Raw genomic sequence first — 17,734 nt, 5'->3', positions numbered from 1 at the left:
TAAAAGGTTATCCGAGTGATAACTTGACAATGCCTGCACCCATGGCCCTCAAACTTGATTTGGAGGTTGAGCCTGGCCAGAAGATTGTCCCTATTAATTTTAGGGGTCATTGGGCCAAAGGTCAAGGTCACAGTGACCTTGAATGATAAAAGGTTGTCCAAGTGATAACTCAACAATGCCTGCACCCATGGCCCTCAATCTTGACATGGAGATTGGGCCTGACCAGTAGATGACCCCTATTGATTAAGGTCAACGGTCAAGGTCACAGTGACCTTGAAAGCAAACTCGACAATTCTTGGACCTATGGTCATCAAACTTGACATGAAGGTTGGGCCTGCCCAGTAAATGACCCCTATCGACTTTGGGGGTCATCAGGCCAAGGTCAATGTCACAGTAACCTTTAACGCAAAAAAGTTAACAAATCTTCCCCCACTGAAATCTCAACAATGCCTGAACCTATGATCATCTGAACTTGACATGGATGTTAAGCCTGACCAGTAGATCACTCTTATTGATTTTAGGATTCATAGAGCCAAAGGTCAAGGTCACAGTGATCTTGAATGGTAAAAGGTTGTCCGAGTGATAACTCAACAATGCCTGAACCCATGGCCTTCAAACTTGACTTGGAGTTGCATCTGACTTGTAGATGACCCCTTATGATTTAAGGGGTCATCGGGTCAAAGGTCAAGGTCACAGTGACCTTGAAGGAAAAAATACTTGTCTTGTGATAACTTGACAATGCCTGCACCCATGGCCCTCAAACTTGACATTTAGGTTTCTGGTGACCAGCTGATGACTCTGGATTTTGAGTTCATAGAGTCAAAGGTCATTATGGTCATAACACACTTTATCCTCACACTTTAATGGTCATAATCTTAAAACAGCAACAAATCAGCTGTCATTTCGGTCCATGCATATTTCATTTAATTGTCCATATAATCCTGACAACATGGCGCTTAGGGGGGGCATAAAGTTTGACAAACATCTCTTGTTTCTATTTAAGATAGCTTCTCTGTTATTGAGACAATTCGCTTAATGATGGCTCAAAATGCTGGGGCTGACGGTTCTGAAATGCAACTGTTTTATTGGCTTGCTTTATTTGGTTCGGCAGTAAATTTGTTGTATGTAAATCCAGTTACTTAACTCATTCTTATAATGTCCATTATCAGATCTCATTGCCGGAAGATTTGATAGATACTGTAGATTAATGGAATTTTACGAGGTCAATTTTCAAGATTTCTGTTTTGGCTACTTGGTGAGGTTTAAAAATCAGCAATGTTATTATCAAATTATTGCGAAACATAATTATGTTAATTAATATTTATTTTAGGTTTTAAGTTCAGGTCCTGATCAAATTGCAGAAAAAAATCACTAATATTAAACCATTGCGAAATTTAAGCAAATCTACAGTACTGGGCAAACTAATTATATGCTGGGGTTGTGTCATTTCCTGGTGCTCTTTGCATGTAATGGCTGTATAAGCAATGTATTATCCTCAAGTTTGACATCCATTAACTAAGGACTTAGGTCTCCTGACCTACATGTAAGGGAGAATTTTGCCTTCAGGGCAAATGTATGAGGAGGACAAAGAATTGATTTAGCGGCCCCGACTTCTTTAGGGTTTTCCGAGAAGAGAGAAAGAGAGAAAGAGAGAGACAATTGATTGTGTTCTACGACTCTCTTAGCAGCTTTCTATATGTCAGTGACAGAATTGCGGGGAAGTTGCATGGTATGGGAGTAAAGGAGACGGTCGTCCCTGCTTTTATGGGTTTTGTCAATGACAGTGATATGGCCGGGAATAATTGGACTGAAATCTGTGGTTCATTCTGCAAATGACAGAAATTTTTCATTAATTCAATAAAAGTGTGTCTCTGAATTATGTTCTTGTGATTAAATGCTGCAGAAATAGTTTGTTGAAAATAAGGAATAAAGTGTTAAAAAAAAATCAAATGGAAATACTGATAAGGACGTAAGAAATATTAGTACTTGTATTTAATTGCCAAGGATCATTCTAATTACAGAAATATGTGTGTGCTTTTTAAATATATATTAAAGATTTGCATATATTAAGCTCTTAACAATACAATGTATGTCACAGGGTAACATATGTGACAGTCTTCTACAGTTTCTGTATCTTTATTATTACATTCTCAATGAAATGTTTCAATGTTGTCTTACAGTTTTACAGCGTCTAGAAGTATAAAAGATAGTAAAGTTCAAAGACTGCCATTCAGAGTGTATATTGATGTTAAATATCTTTTACAAACAAAATTTGCTTTTGTCTTCTTTGAGTCTTTACCATTTGTAAGAATTCAATACGGACTCTGAGCATATGGCTTAGAAATGAAAGGAATTTTTTTATTTAAAAAAAAATAGATTATGCACAGTAACATGTATATGTGTTGAGTGCAATTCTGTTCAAAGTTTTTAGAAAAAAAAATCAATTCTCTTTTTCGATAAAATTATGTTATAATTCCAAAATTTTAGAGTATTTATTATATTTTCTAATATATTTAAAAAATAACTTAATTGTGTTTTTATGAAATCGACAATATATTAAAAGAAAAAAGGACACCATTTTAAATTTTGTAGCAAAGGATTGGCGTGCTTGAGTAGAAAATGTTGTTGACTGCATTTACGCCAAAAATTCTAAAAGCTAGTGCCCTTAAGTGGCAAAACATTAACAGTTTCTGGGCAAATCTGTGCTTTACATTATTGAGAATGGACTGAAATGTGGCAATTTTATTGCTAAATTTGATGGAATTATTCTGTGAAGGCTGCAGAGAAAATGGATTCGGCAGCAATAAGTAAGATAAAAAGCATTTACAAGACACTGCGGCATAACTATGAGGATTTGGACGGCCCAAAATATCAGAAAGACCAAGAGGATGGTAAGTGTCAATACCGAGAAAAAGTGCCAAATTGTTCTTTATGATGCCGATATATATATACTAAATGTTATGAGGATTGTCCGAAAATAGCATATATTTTTTAAATAAGTTCATTTTGCAATTATTTTATAATGACATAGTTCTTAGTTTAGATAAAAGTTGGTTACTGCGTGTATAAGCCATATCTGGTCAACTTTATTATAGCATTGTACATGTTCTGATGCTCAAAATGTGTTGTTTTTTCGATCAGTATATATAGGTTTAATACTAGCCCAAACAGAAAATAGTTAATTTAAGGAATGAATTGCGTGATTGATGTCATTATTGGGGTATGAAGGACTCTACACATACTTTAAATTAACCAGCCCAACTGCGTTCATCCTGATAATGATTTCAGTCACACAATTCATTACTTATATTACACCAATAGTTCATTATTTCTTTCCAGAATTCTTAAATGCCCCAAGTGTTACCAGAAACAGATAATGATATGATGTATCTAGGATATTGTAATGTGGGATTTTTTTTAATCTCTTCAAAACACTTTTTAATGTTAATTGAAATGCTAATGACAATACATTTAACAAATCATAAATTAATATTTTTATACCCCCCAAAACAAAGTTTGGGGGGGGTATACTGGAATCGGGTTGTCCGTCTGTCTGTCCGTCTGTCCGTCCGTTTTTTTTTTGTCCGGGATTCATCTTTGTCGTTATTGAACAAATCTTTTTCAAACTTTCAGATATTAATGGCCATGATGTAAACTTGCGCCTCTGTGAAATTGGTACGGGTCACATGACCCTGACCAGAGTTATCTCCCCTTGATGTGTTAAAGTAGGCAAAATAAGCCCTGTCCGGGATTCATCTTTGTTATTATTCAACAAATCTTTATCAAACTTTCAGAAATTAATGGCCATGTTGTAAACTTTCGCCTCTGTGAATTTGGTACAGGTCACATGACCCTGACTGGAGTTATCTCCCCTTGATGTGTTAAAGTAGGCGAAATAAGCCCTGTCCGGGATTCATCTTTGTTATTATTCAACAAATCTTTATCAAACTTTCAGAAATTAATGGCCATGTTGTAAACTTTCGCCTCTGTGAATTTGGTACAGGTCACATGACCCTGACTGGAGTTATCTCCCCTTGTAGGCAAAATTAGCTTTGTCCGGCCTAACTCCAGGGCAAACAACCTAGACATGGAGGGGTGGGGGGTATTCGTTAGCCTATGGCTTACAGTTCTAGTTCAATATGTTGATTAAAGATTTTGTGGCTTGCTGACAGAAACAATAACTAGATAAAAAAGTCTCAATTTATATTCAAACGCGATGATTCACTATCAGAACTCATCCGAAGATGTTGCGGAAAATATGTGCAATTGCCGAAAGGGAATTCATATTAAAGAATGGAAGTTGAGGTGTGAATTAATTTGACTTTGAACTTTTTTGAAATATGATTGAGATACTGTAAACCATTAGGTTCCAATAATGTTTTTCATTTTTTTGGTTTTAAATAATGCTGTCATATTAATTCTCAAGTATTTAATTGAATGATGCCATCATTAATTACTTTTATAAACGAGAGAATTACTATTTCGTCAATAATTATAACTGTGTATAAACATCATTATGAGCTGCTTTATTGCAGCTCTTCAAGCGTAAAGTGACGTCGTTAAATGTATTCATTACGGAAGCCTTTTAAGGACATGCTAGTAAGAGTTGACAGATTATATTCCTGATCCATTGATCTACAAGTCTTTAACAAACCTTCAATCAATATTGCTCCATTGTAGTTTGTAGCACCTAGACTTTAATTAGATAAATACGGAGACCTGTCAATATTCCGAACACTTGCACGATTCCAGAAACATTGTTTGTGAACTAAAAGCAGCTGGGTCTTAAGATGTTCCATGATTGTATGGGTGTATTCTTTGTATACAATTTGTTTTTAAGTCGATATGCTGAGAAAGAATATGCTTTGGAAACAAGTTGTAAGAAGTCATTATAACAAGGATTTTTTTTTAAATAAAGCATGAGTACCGTTATAATTGTGTTTCTTTTAATGTCCAAAATTTACCGTAAATGTGGTAAACACGCAGTGAAGAGGGGCATATTAAATTTATCTCTAAGAGCTCCAGGTCCTCCCTGGCTTTCAACTGTTGGTCTTTTGAGATCTAGGGCCAACCACATATGTATCCCCATCCTTCCTTTTTCATGTGCAAAAGGTTTTTCTTTTTAAAAAACCCTGTTTTGGTCAATTTATTATAACAGCAGACTCCCATCTTAGTAAATCTCTATTACGCAGGTCTGTTGTTGAAATAGCAGACGGTTTAACCGTTGTTGTTTTTTTGTTGTTGTTTTGTCAACTCTAAGAAGCATTCAAACATTTTCTCCCCAACTTCCTAAATGCCTAAGATAATAAGGTTCTTATTAGAGTGGCTGTTTAAACCTGGCTCCAATCAATAGAACAAACATCCGTGATCTAACGGCTATCACAATCTTAACAAGATCGGTCTGAGTGACGAGATAGAGTTCTCAAGAAATGAGAGACGACTGAATGATAGGGCCATCCTTAATAGGATTTCTGTTTAGTGTCCAAGGACCAATTGGCTTTTGTCCCCAGCAACTCAGATGTTGGAAAAAAACAACAAGAGACTTCTTTTTCTTACTCCCAGACGATTGAAAATTTATTGAAAAAAAATGAAATTAAAATTATATCTTTTGGAAATCTTAACTTATGGGGTAACATCTTCCACTTTTAGGTTGGTTGAGTTCTCAAGAAATGGTATTAATTTTTAGCTTGACTATTCGAAGAATAGGTGGGCTATACTACTCGCCCCAGCGTCCGCATCGGCATCCGGTTAAAGTTTTAGGGCAAGTTGGGATTTTCACTTATAAGTCCAATACCTTTCATTCAATTGAATTAATACTTCACACAGTTGTTCAGGGCCATCACATGGTGAGGTTAGATAACTCCATATTATCTTTTATTCAAATTATGGCCCCTGATTGACTATGGAAGGTTAAAGTTTTAGGGCAGGTTGGGATATTTATTAATTACTTCTATACCCTTCATTCAATTGACTTAATACTTCACACAATTGTTCAGGACCATCACCCAATGAGGTTACATATAAATCCATATCCTTAATACAAGTTATGGCCCCTGATTGACTTAGGTTAAAGTTTTAGGCAAGTAAAAGTTAAGGGCAAGTTGGGATTTTAATAAAAATCTTCTTTACCTTTCATTCAATGCACTTAATAAAATTCAATTTTTTTTACGACCATCTTACAACAAGAAACATAACTCCATTTTAACCCTAAGTACAAATTATGTCCCTTGAATATATATATATATATATATATATATATTTTTTTTTTTTAAGTTCTTTTGACAGGCACATTTTTACATTCTTAACCAGTTTTTATGAAGGGAAAACAAGGAGGGCTATACTATATGGCCCTTGAATTTTTTTTATTATTTTTTTTTTTTAAATTTAATTTTAATTTCTTTTGAAAGGCATATTTGTATATTCTTTACCACATTTTCATAATGGGAAATCAAGTTATTTGAATGACTTGCGTCATTTTTTGGGTGGTGGGAGGGCTGCATCAAAGTCACCTTATGTATTGAATAATTTTAGTTAGGTTTGACATAAATAGACCAACTTTGTAAAATTACATTGTTATTGTATTCACTTCTAAGTCAAAGCGGCGAAGTCGAGCGCGCTGTCTTATAACAACAGCTCTTGTTTTGAGTGTAATCTAAGAGATTTTTAGCTTGTTCTTTTTTTCTAAGAAAAATCTTATTTCAAAAAAAAGTTGTGGTATTGCGAAAGTCTAAGTGTTGGTGGAGATGTCGTCCATGACTTTTTTGTATTGCAAAGATATTCAAATGGAACTTGGCCCTTAAATATTTTAAAAAAAGAGCACATTTGTTGCAAGGCACACAACTCCAGCTTTAATAATTGTTGAGTTATGCCCCTTGTTCAAATGAAAAAAACAAACAAAAAAACAGTAGAGCCTTGGCGTTTGCACACCATTACATTCTCGTCGGACGCTGGTTTGACGCTTAAACTAAACTGAAAGAGGATTTGGTGTAGCCTAGGGCTTCTTGTCTATATGAAATTGCATCTCTCTGAGACTTTTATTCCAGTCAAGTGACAGTCAAGCCACAGTTATTTCCTGGTGATGGATTCAAGTTTGGTGACAGATGCAGCGCCCGGCTATTATTCATGTGGACCAATTTCATATGGCTGCCATTTATAATTAAGATTCATGAAGTGTGCCTGGTAGTTTAGAATTGTTTTGGTTTCTTATAATAAGCAGTATTGGATAAGAAGTCTGTATGAAGCTTGGCATCTTCGGTAATGTCTATTAATATGAAAGTTGGGGAGAATTTCCCCATTCTGACAGGGGGTAAGTCTGTATGAAGCTTGGCATCTTCGGCAATGTCTATTAATATGAAAGTTGGGGAGAATTTCCCCATTCTCACAGGGGGTGAGGAACTGGTCCCAAAGTATGTTGGATGGAGTCATCATCAAACACCTTTTTTTGAATTGACCATATTATAATGGTTACATACCTTTTTACATGCAATTATCATAGAGCTGTTTTTGAAGTATTCCACAAACAATGCTTGATCTGAGTGTTGCTTTTATAAAAACAATCTCTGATTCTTTACTTTGGCATTGGATGATTTTGTCATCTACACTTTATTTACATGCACACTAAAGAGATCAAATTATACTTATACAAATATCAGTTGCCTCCCTAAATAGTTTGAACAAAAAATGATATTGAATTATGTGAGAATTGCCTCCCTTTTTTTTCTTTCTGGTGATTATGTCAACCGATACTCGACTGGTTATTTATCAGGTATAAGTTTGACTATTTGTACACAGGATTTTTATACAATAGTGAGGTCGTATAAGTGATTGTGTAAGGTCGTATTAGTGATTTGTGTATGGTGATACAATAGTGAGGTCGTACTGGTGATTGTGTAAGGTCGTATTAGTGATTTGTGTATGGTCATATAATAGTGAGGTCGTATAAGTGATTGTGTAAGGTCGTATTAATGAATTGTGTATGGTGATACAATGGTGAGGTCATATAAGTGATTGTGTAAGGTCGTATTAGTGATTTGTGTATGGTGATACAATAGTGAGGTCGTACTGGTGATTGTGTAAGGTCGTATTAGTGATTTGTGTACAGTCATACAATAGTGAGGTCGTATAAGTGATTGTGTAAGGTCGTATTAGTGATTTGTGTATGGTGATACAATAGTGAGGTCGTACTGGTGATTGTGTAAGGTCGTATTAGTGATTTGTGTACAGTCATACAATAGTGAGGTCGTATAAGTGATTGTGTAAGGTCGTATTAGTGATTTGTGTACGGTCATACAATAGTGAGGTCGTTTTAGTGATTGGGTGAGGTCGTATTAGTGATTTGTGTATGGTCATAATAGTGAGGTCATTTAAGTGATTGGGTGAGGTCGTATTAGTGATTGTGTGAGGTCGTATTAGTGATTTGTGTACGGTCATACAATAGTGAGGTCGTTTTAGTGATTGGGTGAGGTCGTATTAGTGATTTGTGTATGGTCATATAATAGTGAGGTCGTTTTAGTGATTGTGTGAGGTCGTATTAGTGATTGTGTGAGGTCGTATTAGTGATTTGTGTATGGTCATACAATAGTGAGGTCGTTTTAGTGATTGGGTGAGGTCGTATTAGTGATTTGTGTATGGTCATATAATAGTGAGGTCGTTTTAGTGATTGTGTGAGGTCGTATTAGTGATTTGTGTATGGTCATATAATAGTGAGGTCGTATTAGTGATTGTGTAAGGTTGTATAAGTGAACCAAAGTCAAAGTCCTCTTAACTGAAACTGTGTGGGGAAAATAAAATAATCTTTGAAATTTTGGTAAGGCTGTGATGCTTCTTCGATTGTTGGTGGTAATAACGGTTTGGAGCAATTTGCCATAATTAGATATGTTTAGGAAAAAAAATGCTTTGGGAAAACAATTATTCTGTTGTAAATGGTTTCAAAGCAAAGATTTAATTTATTTAATTTAAGCTTCTAGTTTTGGGGACAATGAATTTCTTGTGAATAATTCAGTTGTGGTTTTCTTGTAATAATTCAGTAAATATTTCAACCTTTGTGATTTGCAGAATTCTTGGGAATAAAGAAAAGATCTAGTCCCTACCTTGAAATTCTTACATTTCAAAAGAGTGTAAAGGTCAACATTTAAGGCTAACATTTCACAAGAGAGTTAAGGCTAGCATTTCAATAAAGTGTTATGTAAAAAAAAGGCTAACTTTTCACAAGAGTTTCAGGTCCAGCATTTCAATAAAGGGTTGGTGAAGGCTATCATTTCATGAGAGTGTAAAGGCTAACATTTTACATATATTTTAAAGCTAACATTTCTCAAGTGTTTTAAGGCTAACATTTTACAAACATCTTTAAGGCTAGCATTTCACAAGTGTGTTAAGCTAACATTTCACAACCATGTTAAGGCTAACATTTCACAAGCATGTTAAGGCTAACATTATACAAACATGTTAATGCTTACATTACACAAGCATTTTAAGGCTAACATTTCACAAGCCTGTTTTGGCTAACATTACACAGAAGTGTTCAAGACCAAAACTGAAGGGAGCTTCTTAAAGATCACATTCAATACTTTCCTTGTCATAATAAGTATATCTCCTAGAGGATTGTGATTGGAGACTAAATTTATCTGAATTGATCAGAATAGATGCCAGCTGGTACTTTTCTGGCAGCACTTAATAGTTATGTAAAGTCCAATTTCTTGAATTGATTTCTTCCAAAAATAACCTACCGGTACTTATAGTTTTTCTGGTACATAGATTTCATTGTCTGGGCAGTAGCTTGTTGTTGACAACTTTGTACTTAAATGTTGACATTCTTACATTAAAATGGCTTATTGAATCAAATGCACTTTCTACAATTAATATTTTGGTTTATGATATTTGATGTTAATTTCAAACAATGGACTTAACAAAATCAATACGTATATTTCCTTTAAGTCTCAAAAGGCCATTTATAGACGCACTTGTTGGGTCTCCTTCGAGGATTTTTCCCTGATTTCGGAACCTGAACATTTCATACGTTCTGATTAAAAATCTTAAAGAATAGGCTAATTTTTCTGCAAAATATCACATACATCACCATTTTGTTGACTGCTCATCTGCTGGTGTCATTAAATAGCACCTTCACCAAAGTGTTTCCACGCGGGTTACACACAACTTAGATAACAATGGGTTTTAGGTAGTTATTTCAGCCCGTAGGGGTTTGAAAATGGCATGTCCAACGTGTCTATTTGGACATGCAGAGGAGCTCTTGTTACCATGTATTTTTAGAGGCGTCATAACTGTGCAACTATGAAAACGAGCAAATTATTTACATTAAGCAAATGGATTGGTTGCGTGTTGGAGGGTGTTAAAAGTAATCTCTTGGTTTATACAACTATGTGCTTTTATTTTTTGACAAAAATATAATGTCTTATTGCTCAATTGAACAGTCGAATGACTACATTCATCAAAGTTGCATTGTCCAAATTACCTGCATATGTTCAACATTATTTACTAGTGTCATAAACATATCTTTTTCAGGGTCCAATATTATGGACACGCTTGAAGACCTGCCACCCGGTATTGGTCAATACGAGGATTTCCACACGATTGATTGGCTACGTGACGTCGCACGTGACCGCACACGACATCGTCAGGTGATAAAGAAGAAACAAGATGGCTTTATAGAAAGTGTGAAGGGAGCACATGATGCCTGGTCGGGCTGGATGTGCGTTCTGCTTGTGGGCCTGGCAACAGGTATGTTCCGATGAGATGAGTATAAGTTGGCATAGCCTAGGGGGTAAGTGGCAATAAATGTTCTTGTAAGGGGGGGGGGGGGGGGTTAACAGGAAAGTAGGACACAATGCCATATCAGGCTGTATGTACATCTGCTGGTGGAGTTGGCTACAGGTATGTACCCAATAACTGTACAGGAAGGTATAATCTAGAGGAAGCACACAACACCAGCTCCGGTTTCAAACATCGGGCTCGCTCAAGGTATGTTTAAAGTGAATATAATAATTATATTCACTTTAAACTCACCTTGAGCGAGCCACCATATGTATGAAGCAGGGCAAAAAGCAATGATTAAAAGTACAATAAGGTCAATTTTCCGAATAAAAAGAGGATTAATCCAAGATGCTACAAAAAGAAATTGAAAAAGGTTTCATCAAAGAAGTATCAGAATATGACATTTAAGTTCTGTGTAAAAAAGCATTATCATATTAACATATTATACATTGGACTCAACAATTTGATCCAAATAATCCAATGTTTATTTCCCATAATGATTCAAAGCTCTGCACTTCCATACAGTTCTAATTTCCTTCATACAATAAAACTACACCCTTATGCATCATTTTGCTTCTACTTTCAGGTTCACTGGCTGGTATAATAGACATAGGTGCCTCCTGGCTATCTGACATCAAGGAGGGTATATGTCGGGACGCGTTCTGGTTGAACAAAGAGCAGTGCTGCTGGTCGGCAAATGACACAAATATTGAGGAAGCGTCATGCTCACAGGTTGGTTGGTTGGGGTTGGGGAAGAAGGTAGAGATACTTTGATGGGTAGGTGTTTGGTGGGGCGGGGGTATCTATTTATTATATGAAGAGTTGTTCTGGTTGAACAAGGTGCAGTACTGCTGGTTGGTCAATGATACAAATCTTCAGGAAGAGTCATTCTGACAGGATTGTAAGGTGAAACATCTTGGTGGGTGAGTTAATTTCAAGACGCATTCTAAGTGGGTAAGAAGCAGTGCTGCTGCTTGGCCATGATTCAAATCTTTAGGGAGAGTTTTTCTGACAAGTCTGTACAGAAAAATGTTTTGGTGGACGAGTGGGTGAGGACATTTTTAGATGCATTCTAGTTGGGCAAGGAGCAGTGCTGCTGGTTTGGCAAGGAGCAGTGCTGCTGGTTTGGCAAGGAGCAGTGCTGATGGTTGGCCAATGATTCAAATCTTAATGAAGAGTCATTTTGACAGGTCTGTAAGGAGAAATATCTTGGTGGGTGAGTAAATTTTAAGATGCATTCTGGTTGGGCAAGGAGCAGTGCTGCTTGTGGCAATGGTACAAATCTTGATGAATAATCATGCCAACAGGTCTATAAGGAGAAATATCTTGGTGGGTGAGTAGGTGAGTAAATTTTGAGACACATTCTGGTAGGATAAAGACTAGTGCTGCTGGTTGGCAAATTATACAAATCTTGAGGGAGAGGCAGGCTCAGTAGGTAGAAATATTTTGGAGAGATGGGGCAGGAATATATTTTGGTGGGTTGATGGGTGAGTATAATATTATTTATGTTGAAACACAAAGAGCAGTGCTGCTGGTCGGCAAATGACACAAATATTGAGGAAGCGTCATGCTCACAGGTTGGTTGGTTGGGTTTGGGGAAGAAGGTAGAGATACTTTGATGGGTAGGTGTTTGGTGGGGCGGGGGTATCTATTTATTATATGAAGAGTTGTTCTGGTTGAACAAGGTGCAGTACTGCTGGTTGGTCAATGATACAAATCTTCAGGAAGAGTCATTCTGACAGGATTGTAAGGAGAAACATCTTGGTGGGTGAGTTAATTTCAAGACACATTCTAAGTGGGTAAGAAGCAGTGCTGCTGCTTGGCCATGATTCAAATCTTTAGGGAGAGTTTTTCTGACAAGTCTGTACAGAAAAATGTTTTGGTGGACGAGTGGGTGAGTACATTTTTAGATGCATTCTAGTTGGGCAAGGAGCAGTGCTGCTGGTTTGGCAAGGAGCAGTGCTGCTGGTTTGGCAAGGAGCAGTGCTGATGGTTGGCCAATGATTCAAATCTTAATGAAGAGTCATTCTGACAGGTCTGTAAGGAGAAATATCTTGGTGGGTGAGAACATTTTAAGATGCATTCTGGTTGGGCAAGGAGCAGTGCTCTTGTGGCAATGGTACAAATCTTGATGAATAATCATGCCAACAGGTCTATAAGGAGAAATATCTTGGTGGGTGAGTAGGTGAGTAAATTTTGAGACACATTCTGGTAGGATAAAGACCAGTGCTGCTGGTTGGCAAATTATACAAATCTTGAGGGGAGGCAGGCTCAGTAGGTAGAAATATTTTGGAGAGATGGGGCAGGAATATATTTTGGTGGGTTGATGGGTGAGTATAATATTATTTATGTTGAAACACATTCTTATTTGGCAAGGTGTGGTACCGCTTGTTGGCCAGTGACGCCATTCTTGAAGGAGAGGCATTCGCAAAGGCCAGTAGGGAACAGTATGGAGTGACATTTTTTGGTAGATGGGAAGAAAACAAACTTCTTCCAGATTCCTCTCTCATTATCTAAATTTTCTGTTTGTGTCTTGGTGTCATGATTTTTTTTTCCAGATTGGTTTAAAGAATGCCTCAGAGGAATTTATGTCATCTTCAAGAAGTTTCTTAGTTTAAATTGACAATTATTCAGGAAAACCTTGAATAAAATAAATCTTTGACTTTTACAGATATGACAATTAGGGTCCTCAGGTGGGTTAAGTGGTTCTGACCTTGCCGTCCTTTTGTATAACAACATAAAGTTGGCTTAGTTCTTGGTGTGAAAGAATATTGATATGCTATACTTGCTTGTGAAAGTGTTATTTTTATTATGGGAGAAAATAATATATGATAAAAGCTACTAGCAAGGAAAACTTTTAGCCGGAAATAATGTTATGGTAAGAGAATAATTATGCCCCCCTTCGAAGAAGAGGGGTATATTGCTTTGCACAGGCATGTCGGTATGTCGGTCGGTCGGTCCGTCGGTAGACCAAAGCTTGTCCGAGTGATAACTCAACAATTCCTGGACGTATGGTCATCAGACTTGACATGAAGGTTGGGCCTGACCAGTAGATGACCCCTATTGATTTTAGGGCTCATCAGGTCAAAGGTCAAGGTCACAGTGACCTTTAATGGTAAAATAATTTTAAAGCTTGTCCGAGTGATAACTCAACAATGCCTAGACCTATGGTCATCAAACTTGATATGGAAGTTGGGCCTTTACATTAGATGACCCCTATTGTTTTGGGGGTCATGGGGCCAAAGGTCAAGGTCACAGTGACCTTGAATGGTAAAAGGATGTCCGAGTGATAACTCGACAATGCCTGCACCCTTGGCCCTCATTCTTGACTTGGGGGTTGGGCCTGACCAGTAGCTGACCCCTATTGTTTTTGGGGCTCATCAGGTCAAAGATCAAGGTCATAGTGACATTGAATGGTAAAAGGTTGTCTGAGTGATAACTCAACAATGCCTGCACCCATGGCCCTCATAATTGACTTGGAGGTTGGGCCTGACCAGTAGATGAACCCTATTGTTTTTGGGGGTCATCGGGCCAAAGGTCAAGGTCACAGTGACCTTGAATGGTAAAAGGTTGTCCATGTGATAACTCGACAATGCCTACACCCATGGCCCTCAAACTTGACTTGGAGGTTGGGCCTGACCAGTAGATGACCCCTATTGTTTTTGGGGGTCATCGGGCCAAAGGTCAAGGTCACAGTGACCTTGAAAGGTAAAAGGTTGTCTGAGTGATAACTCGACAATACCTGCACCCACGGCCATCAAACTTGACTTGGAGGTTGGGCCTGACCAGTAGATGGCCCCTATTGATTTTAGGGGTCATTGGGCCAAAGGTCAAGGTAACAGTGACTTTGAACGATAAAAGGTTGCCCGAGTGATAACTCAACAATGCCTGCGCCCATGGCCCTCAAACTTGACTTGAAGGTTGGGCCTGACCAGTAGATGACCCCTATTGATTTAAGGGGTCAGAGGTCAAGGTCACAGTGACCTTGAAAGCAAACTCGACAATGCCTGCACCAATGGTCATCAAACTTGACAAGAAGGTGGGGCCTGAACAGTAGATGACCCCTATTGACTTAGGGTGTCATTAGGGCAAAGTTCAAGGTCACAGTAACCTTTAACCCAAAAAAGTTAATAAATCTTCTCCAAGTAATATCTCAACAATGCCTGAATCTATAATCATCAAACTTGACATGTAAGTTGGGCCTGACCAGGAGATGACCCTTATTGATTTTAGGAGTCATTGGGTCAAAGGACAGGTTCACAGTGACCTTGAATGCGAAAATGTTTCAAGTGATAATTGGACAATGCCTGCACCCATGGCCCTCAAACTTGAGTCGGAGTTGTGTCTGACCTGTAGATGACCCCTTATGATTTAAGGGGTCATTGGATCAAAAGTCAAGGTTACAGTGACCTTGAACGAAAAATGCTTGTCTGTGTGATTACTTGTCAATGCCTGCACCCATGGCCCTCAAACTTAACATTTAGATTTTTGGTGACCAGCTGATGACTACTATGGATTTTGAGGTCAAAGGTCATGGTCATAACACACTATCCTCAAACTTTGAATGGTCATAATCTTAAAACTGCCTCAACGGCATACAATGTTAGCGACAAATCAGCTGTCATTTCGGTCCATGCATATTTCATTCAATTGTCCATATAATCCTGACAACATGGCGCTCAGGGGGGGCATAATGTTTGACAAACATCTCTTGTTTTTTTTTTGTTTTCATCTGGATTTTTGAAAAGAAATTAGTTGATTAGGCATATTTTCTTCTTCCTTTCTTTTTTCTTTATTTAAACAACCATAGAAACAAAAATTTAAACATTTATAACTGTATTCCTTGTTTTTGTTGCATTTTATATTCTCTTCTCTCTCCGATTTCCTTCTTTTCTCGACTGAGAAAGTAATAAAACCGTAATTATAGCCTCGTAAAAGAAAGAAATACAAGAGGTTTCCGGTGAAGGTTAATACAAAGGCATGGAAAATGTTTTTAATGTCAAAGGGGTGTCTTTTTATGTTTTACTCAACAAAAACTAAATTTCAAATGAATAAAGATGGAAAAAGGTAAAATGGTATAAGTCCCATATTTAGGTAGTTATTGGCCTATTGCTTCAATTTAGAGAAAAATAGAGCTTCATATTACTGCTAATGTAACTCATATATCTATATTTGACTGGTACACATGGGCCGAGATGACAGGTGTTTTGTCAGATGAGGGGGTCGTACATTATCCACCTCATATTACTACTAATGTAACTCATATTGCTATTTTTCAGTGGTACTCATAGGCCAAGATGATGGGTGTTTCATCAGAATTGGGGGGGGGGGGGGGGTACGTACATTATCCGCTTTTACATTTCTACTAATGTAACTCATATTTCTATATTCCAGTGGTACACATGGGCCAAGATGATGGGTGTTTCATCTGATGGGGGGTCGTACATTACCAGCTACATTTTTTACATCCTGTGGGGCTGTATGTTTGCGCTGATGGCTGCCATGTTTGTCCGTGTGTTCGCACCATATGCCTGTGGATCAGGTATCCCTGAGGTGGGTTTGTAAACTGTCCTAAAGAATATTTGATAAAGCTTTGATTGTAATATACAAATTTTAGTTCATCAAATTAAAAGGGACATGGTATTTGTTACACTTGGTGTCATCATTGGCAACATCTTGCAATTGAACATTTACCTTGACTGTCACTCAAACGGCTTGTATGATATTTACATGAGGCCTGGTAAACTTTTTGTCAGGAATGTACACACATGTATAGCAAGGCCAATAACTCTGGTCTCGCTGTAGTAGTTGTAAAGTTGCACTAGTGACTGACCGAGAAAAAGGCCGAACCTTTGGCATCTCATCCAGTAGCTTTCAGGCGCATAGCTAGGGCCAGTTTGGGATTACGCAGATCGATGCCTTTGGTATTTCAAATTCAAGGATTTTGGTATGACAAAAACTGCATATTTGCATACAGTCCGCTACGCGCCTGGCTGCTTGGTGTTTGTTCAGGAAACATAAGTAAAATAACTCAATTTAAGTATGTGGGTTCAAATATTGCATACAATACTTAAAAAATTGTTGTCAACATAAATTCAATGAGTGTGTCCCTTTATCATTTATGTCAACGAGGAAGTTCTGTTGATTTTTCCCCAACCGCCCACACTTTATGCAAGTTACATCAAGTCAAACACATATCTCATAATTATTCATTGATTCTTAATCTAATTGCTTAACATGATTGTTTTTATGCATTCAAAAAATTGGCTTTCTTTGAACTGTCCACAATTTCTCCTGGAGTCATTTACATAAATCAATTCTGAACAGCAAGAGCATATGCTCTGCATCTGATTCAATGGCATTACTGTGGTTCAGTCCCCTTTCAGACATGGTTAATTATACATTTAAGCCATTATATAGCCTTGTTATCTGTTGTAACATTTTTCTTGATGTCTCCATGCAAATATTTGCTTGTTTCTCTCCGCATATTGTAGTTTGTATGTTTGATGGATTGATTTGTGGTTTTTCCTGGTAGAATTTCCGTTACATTCGTTTCTTGTCTCATTTTTTAATCTGTTAATGCAGAATTTTGTAGTGCGCAGTCCATGTTTTGTAATAAATGTGTTTGATCTGTTTTATTTTGCGTTATCATGTTTCAGACCTTGTACTGTAAACTTGCATGATGTCTGTGATTTATCCTGGAATCCTGGTTTTCTTTCCGCAAGCTTTTATTATCTTTTGAAATATTTTGCAGATTGATCGGGTTCCAAATTCTAGAAAAAAATCTTTTCATAATGGGTTCATTATTTCTGTTTTGGTATAATTTGTGTTATATTCTCATTTTGAAGAGTTCTGAGATGTATGAAGGAAAATTTGAGGGGTGAAAGCGAAAAGGTTCTATCTTCTTCTTTATTTAACGTCTCTTAGATCCTTTTTGCATTCATCACTTGAAATTGTTTTTATCATA

General features: G+C 37.1%; 1 protein-coding gene across 5 annotated transcripts in view; it reads left to right on the top strand.

Moving 5' to 3' along the window:
- Positions 1–17,734, top strand: part of LOC128227351 (H(+)/Cl(-) exchange transporter 4-like) — a 53,445-nt gene that overhangs the window by 13,455 nt on the left and 22,256 nt on the right. For all 5 annotated transcript variants that reach the window (XM_052937789.1, XM_052937787.1, XM_052937790.1 and 2 more), the window contains 3 exons: positions 10,519–10,734; positions 11,354–11,499; positions 16,162–16,320. In XM_052937789.1, coding sequence (XP_052793749.1) covers positions 10,519–10,734; positions 11,354–11,499; positions 16,162–16,320 — 521 coding nt within the window. The remainder of the gene's footprint in view (positions 1–10,518; positions 10,735–11,353; positions 11,500–16,161; positions 16,321–17,734) is intronic.

This window comes from Mya arenaria, chromosome 3 (genome assembly GCF_026914265.1).
Source record: "Mya arenaria isolate MELC-2E11 chromosome 3, ASM2691426v1".
NCBI lineage: Eukaryota > Metazoa > Mollusca > Bivalvia > Myida > Myidae > Mya > Mya arenaria.
This window is presented reverse-complemented; position numbering and strand designations above follow the sequence as displayed.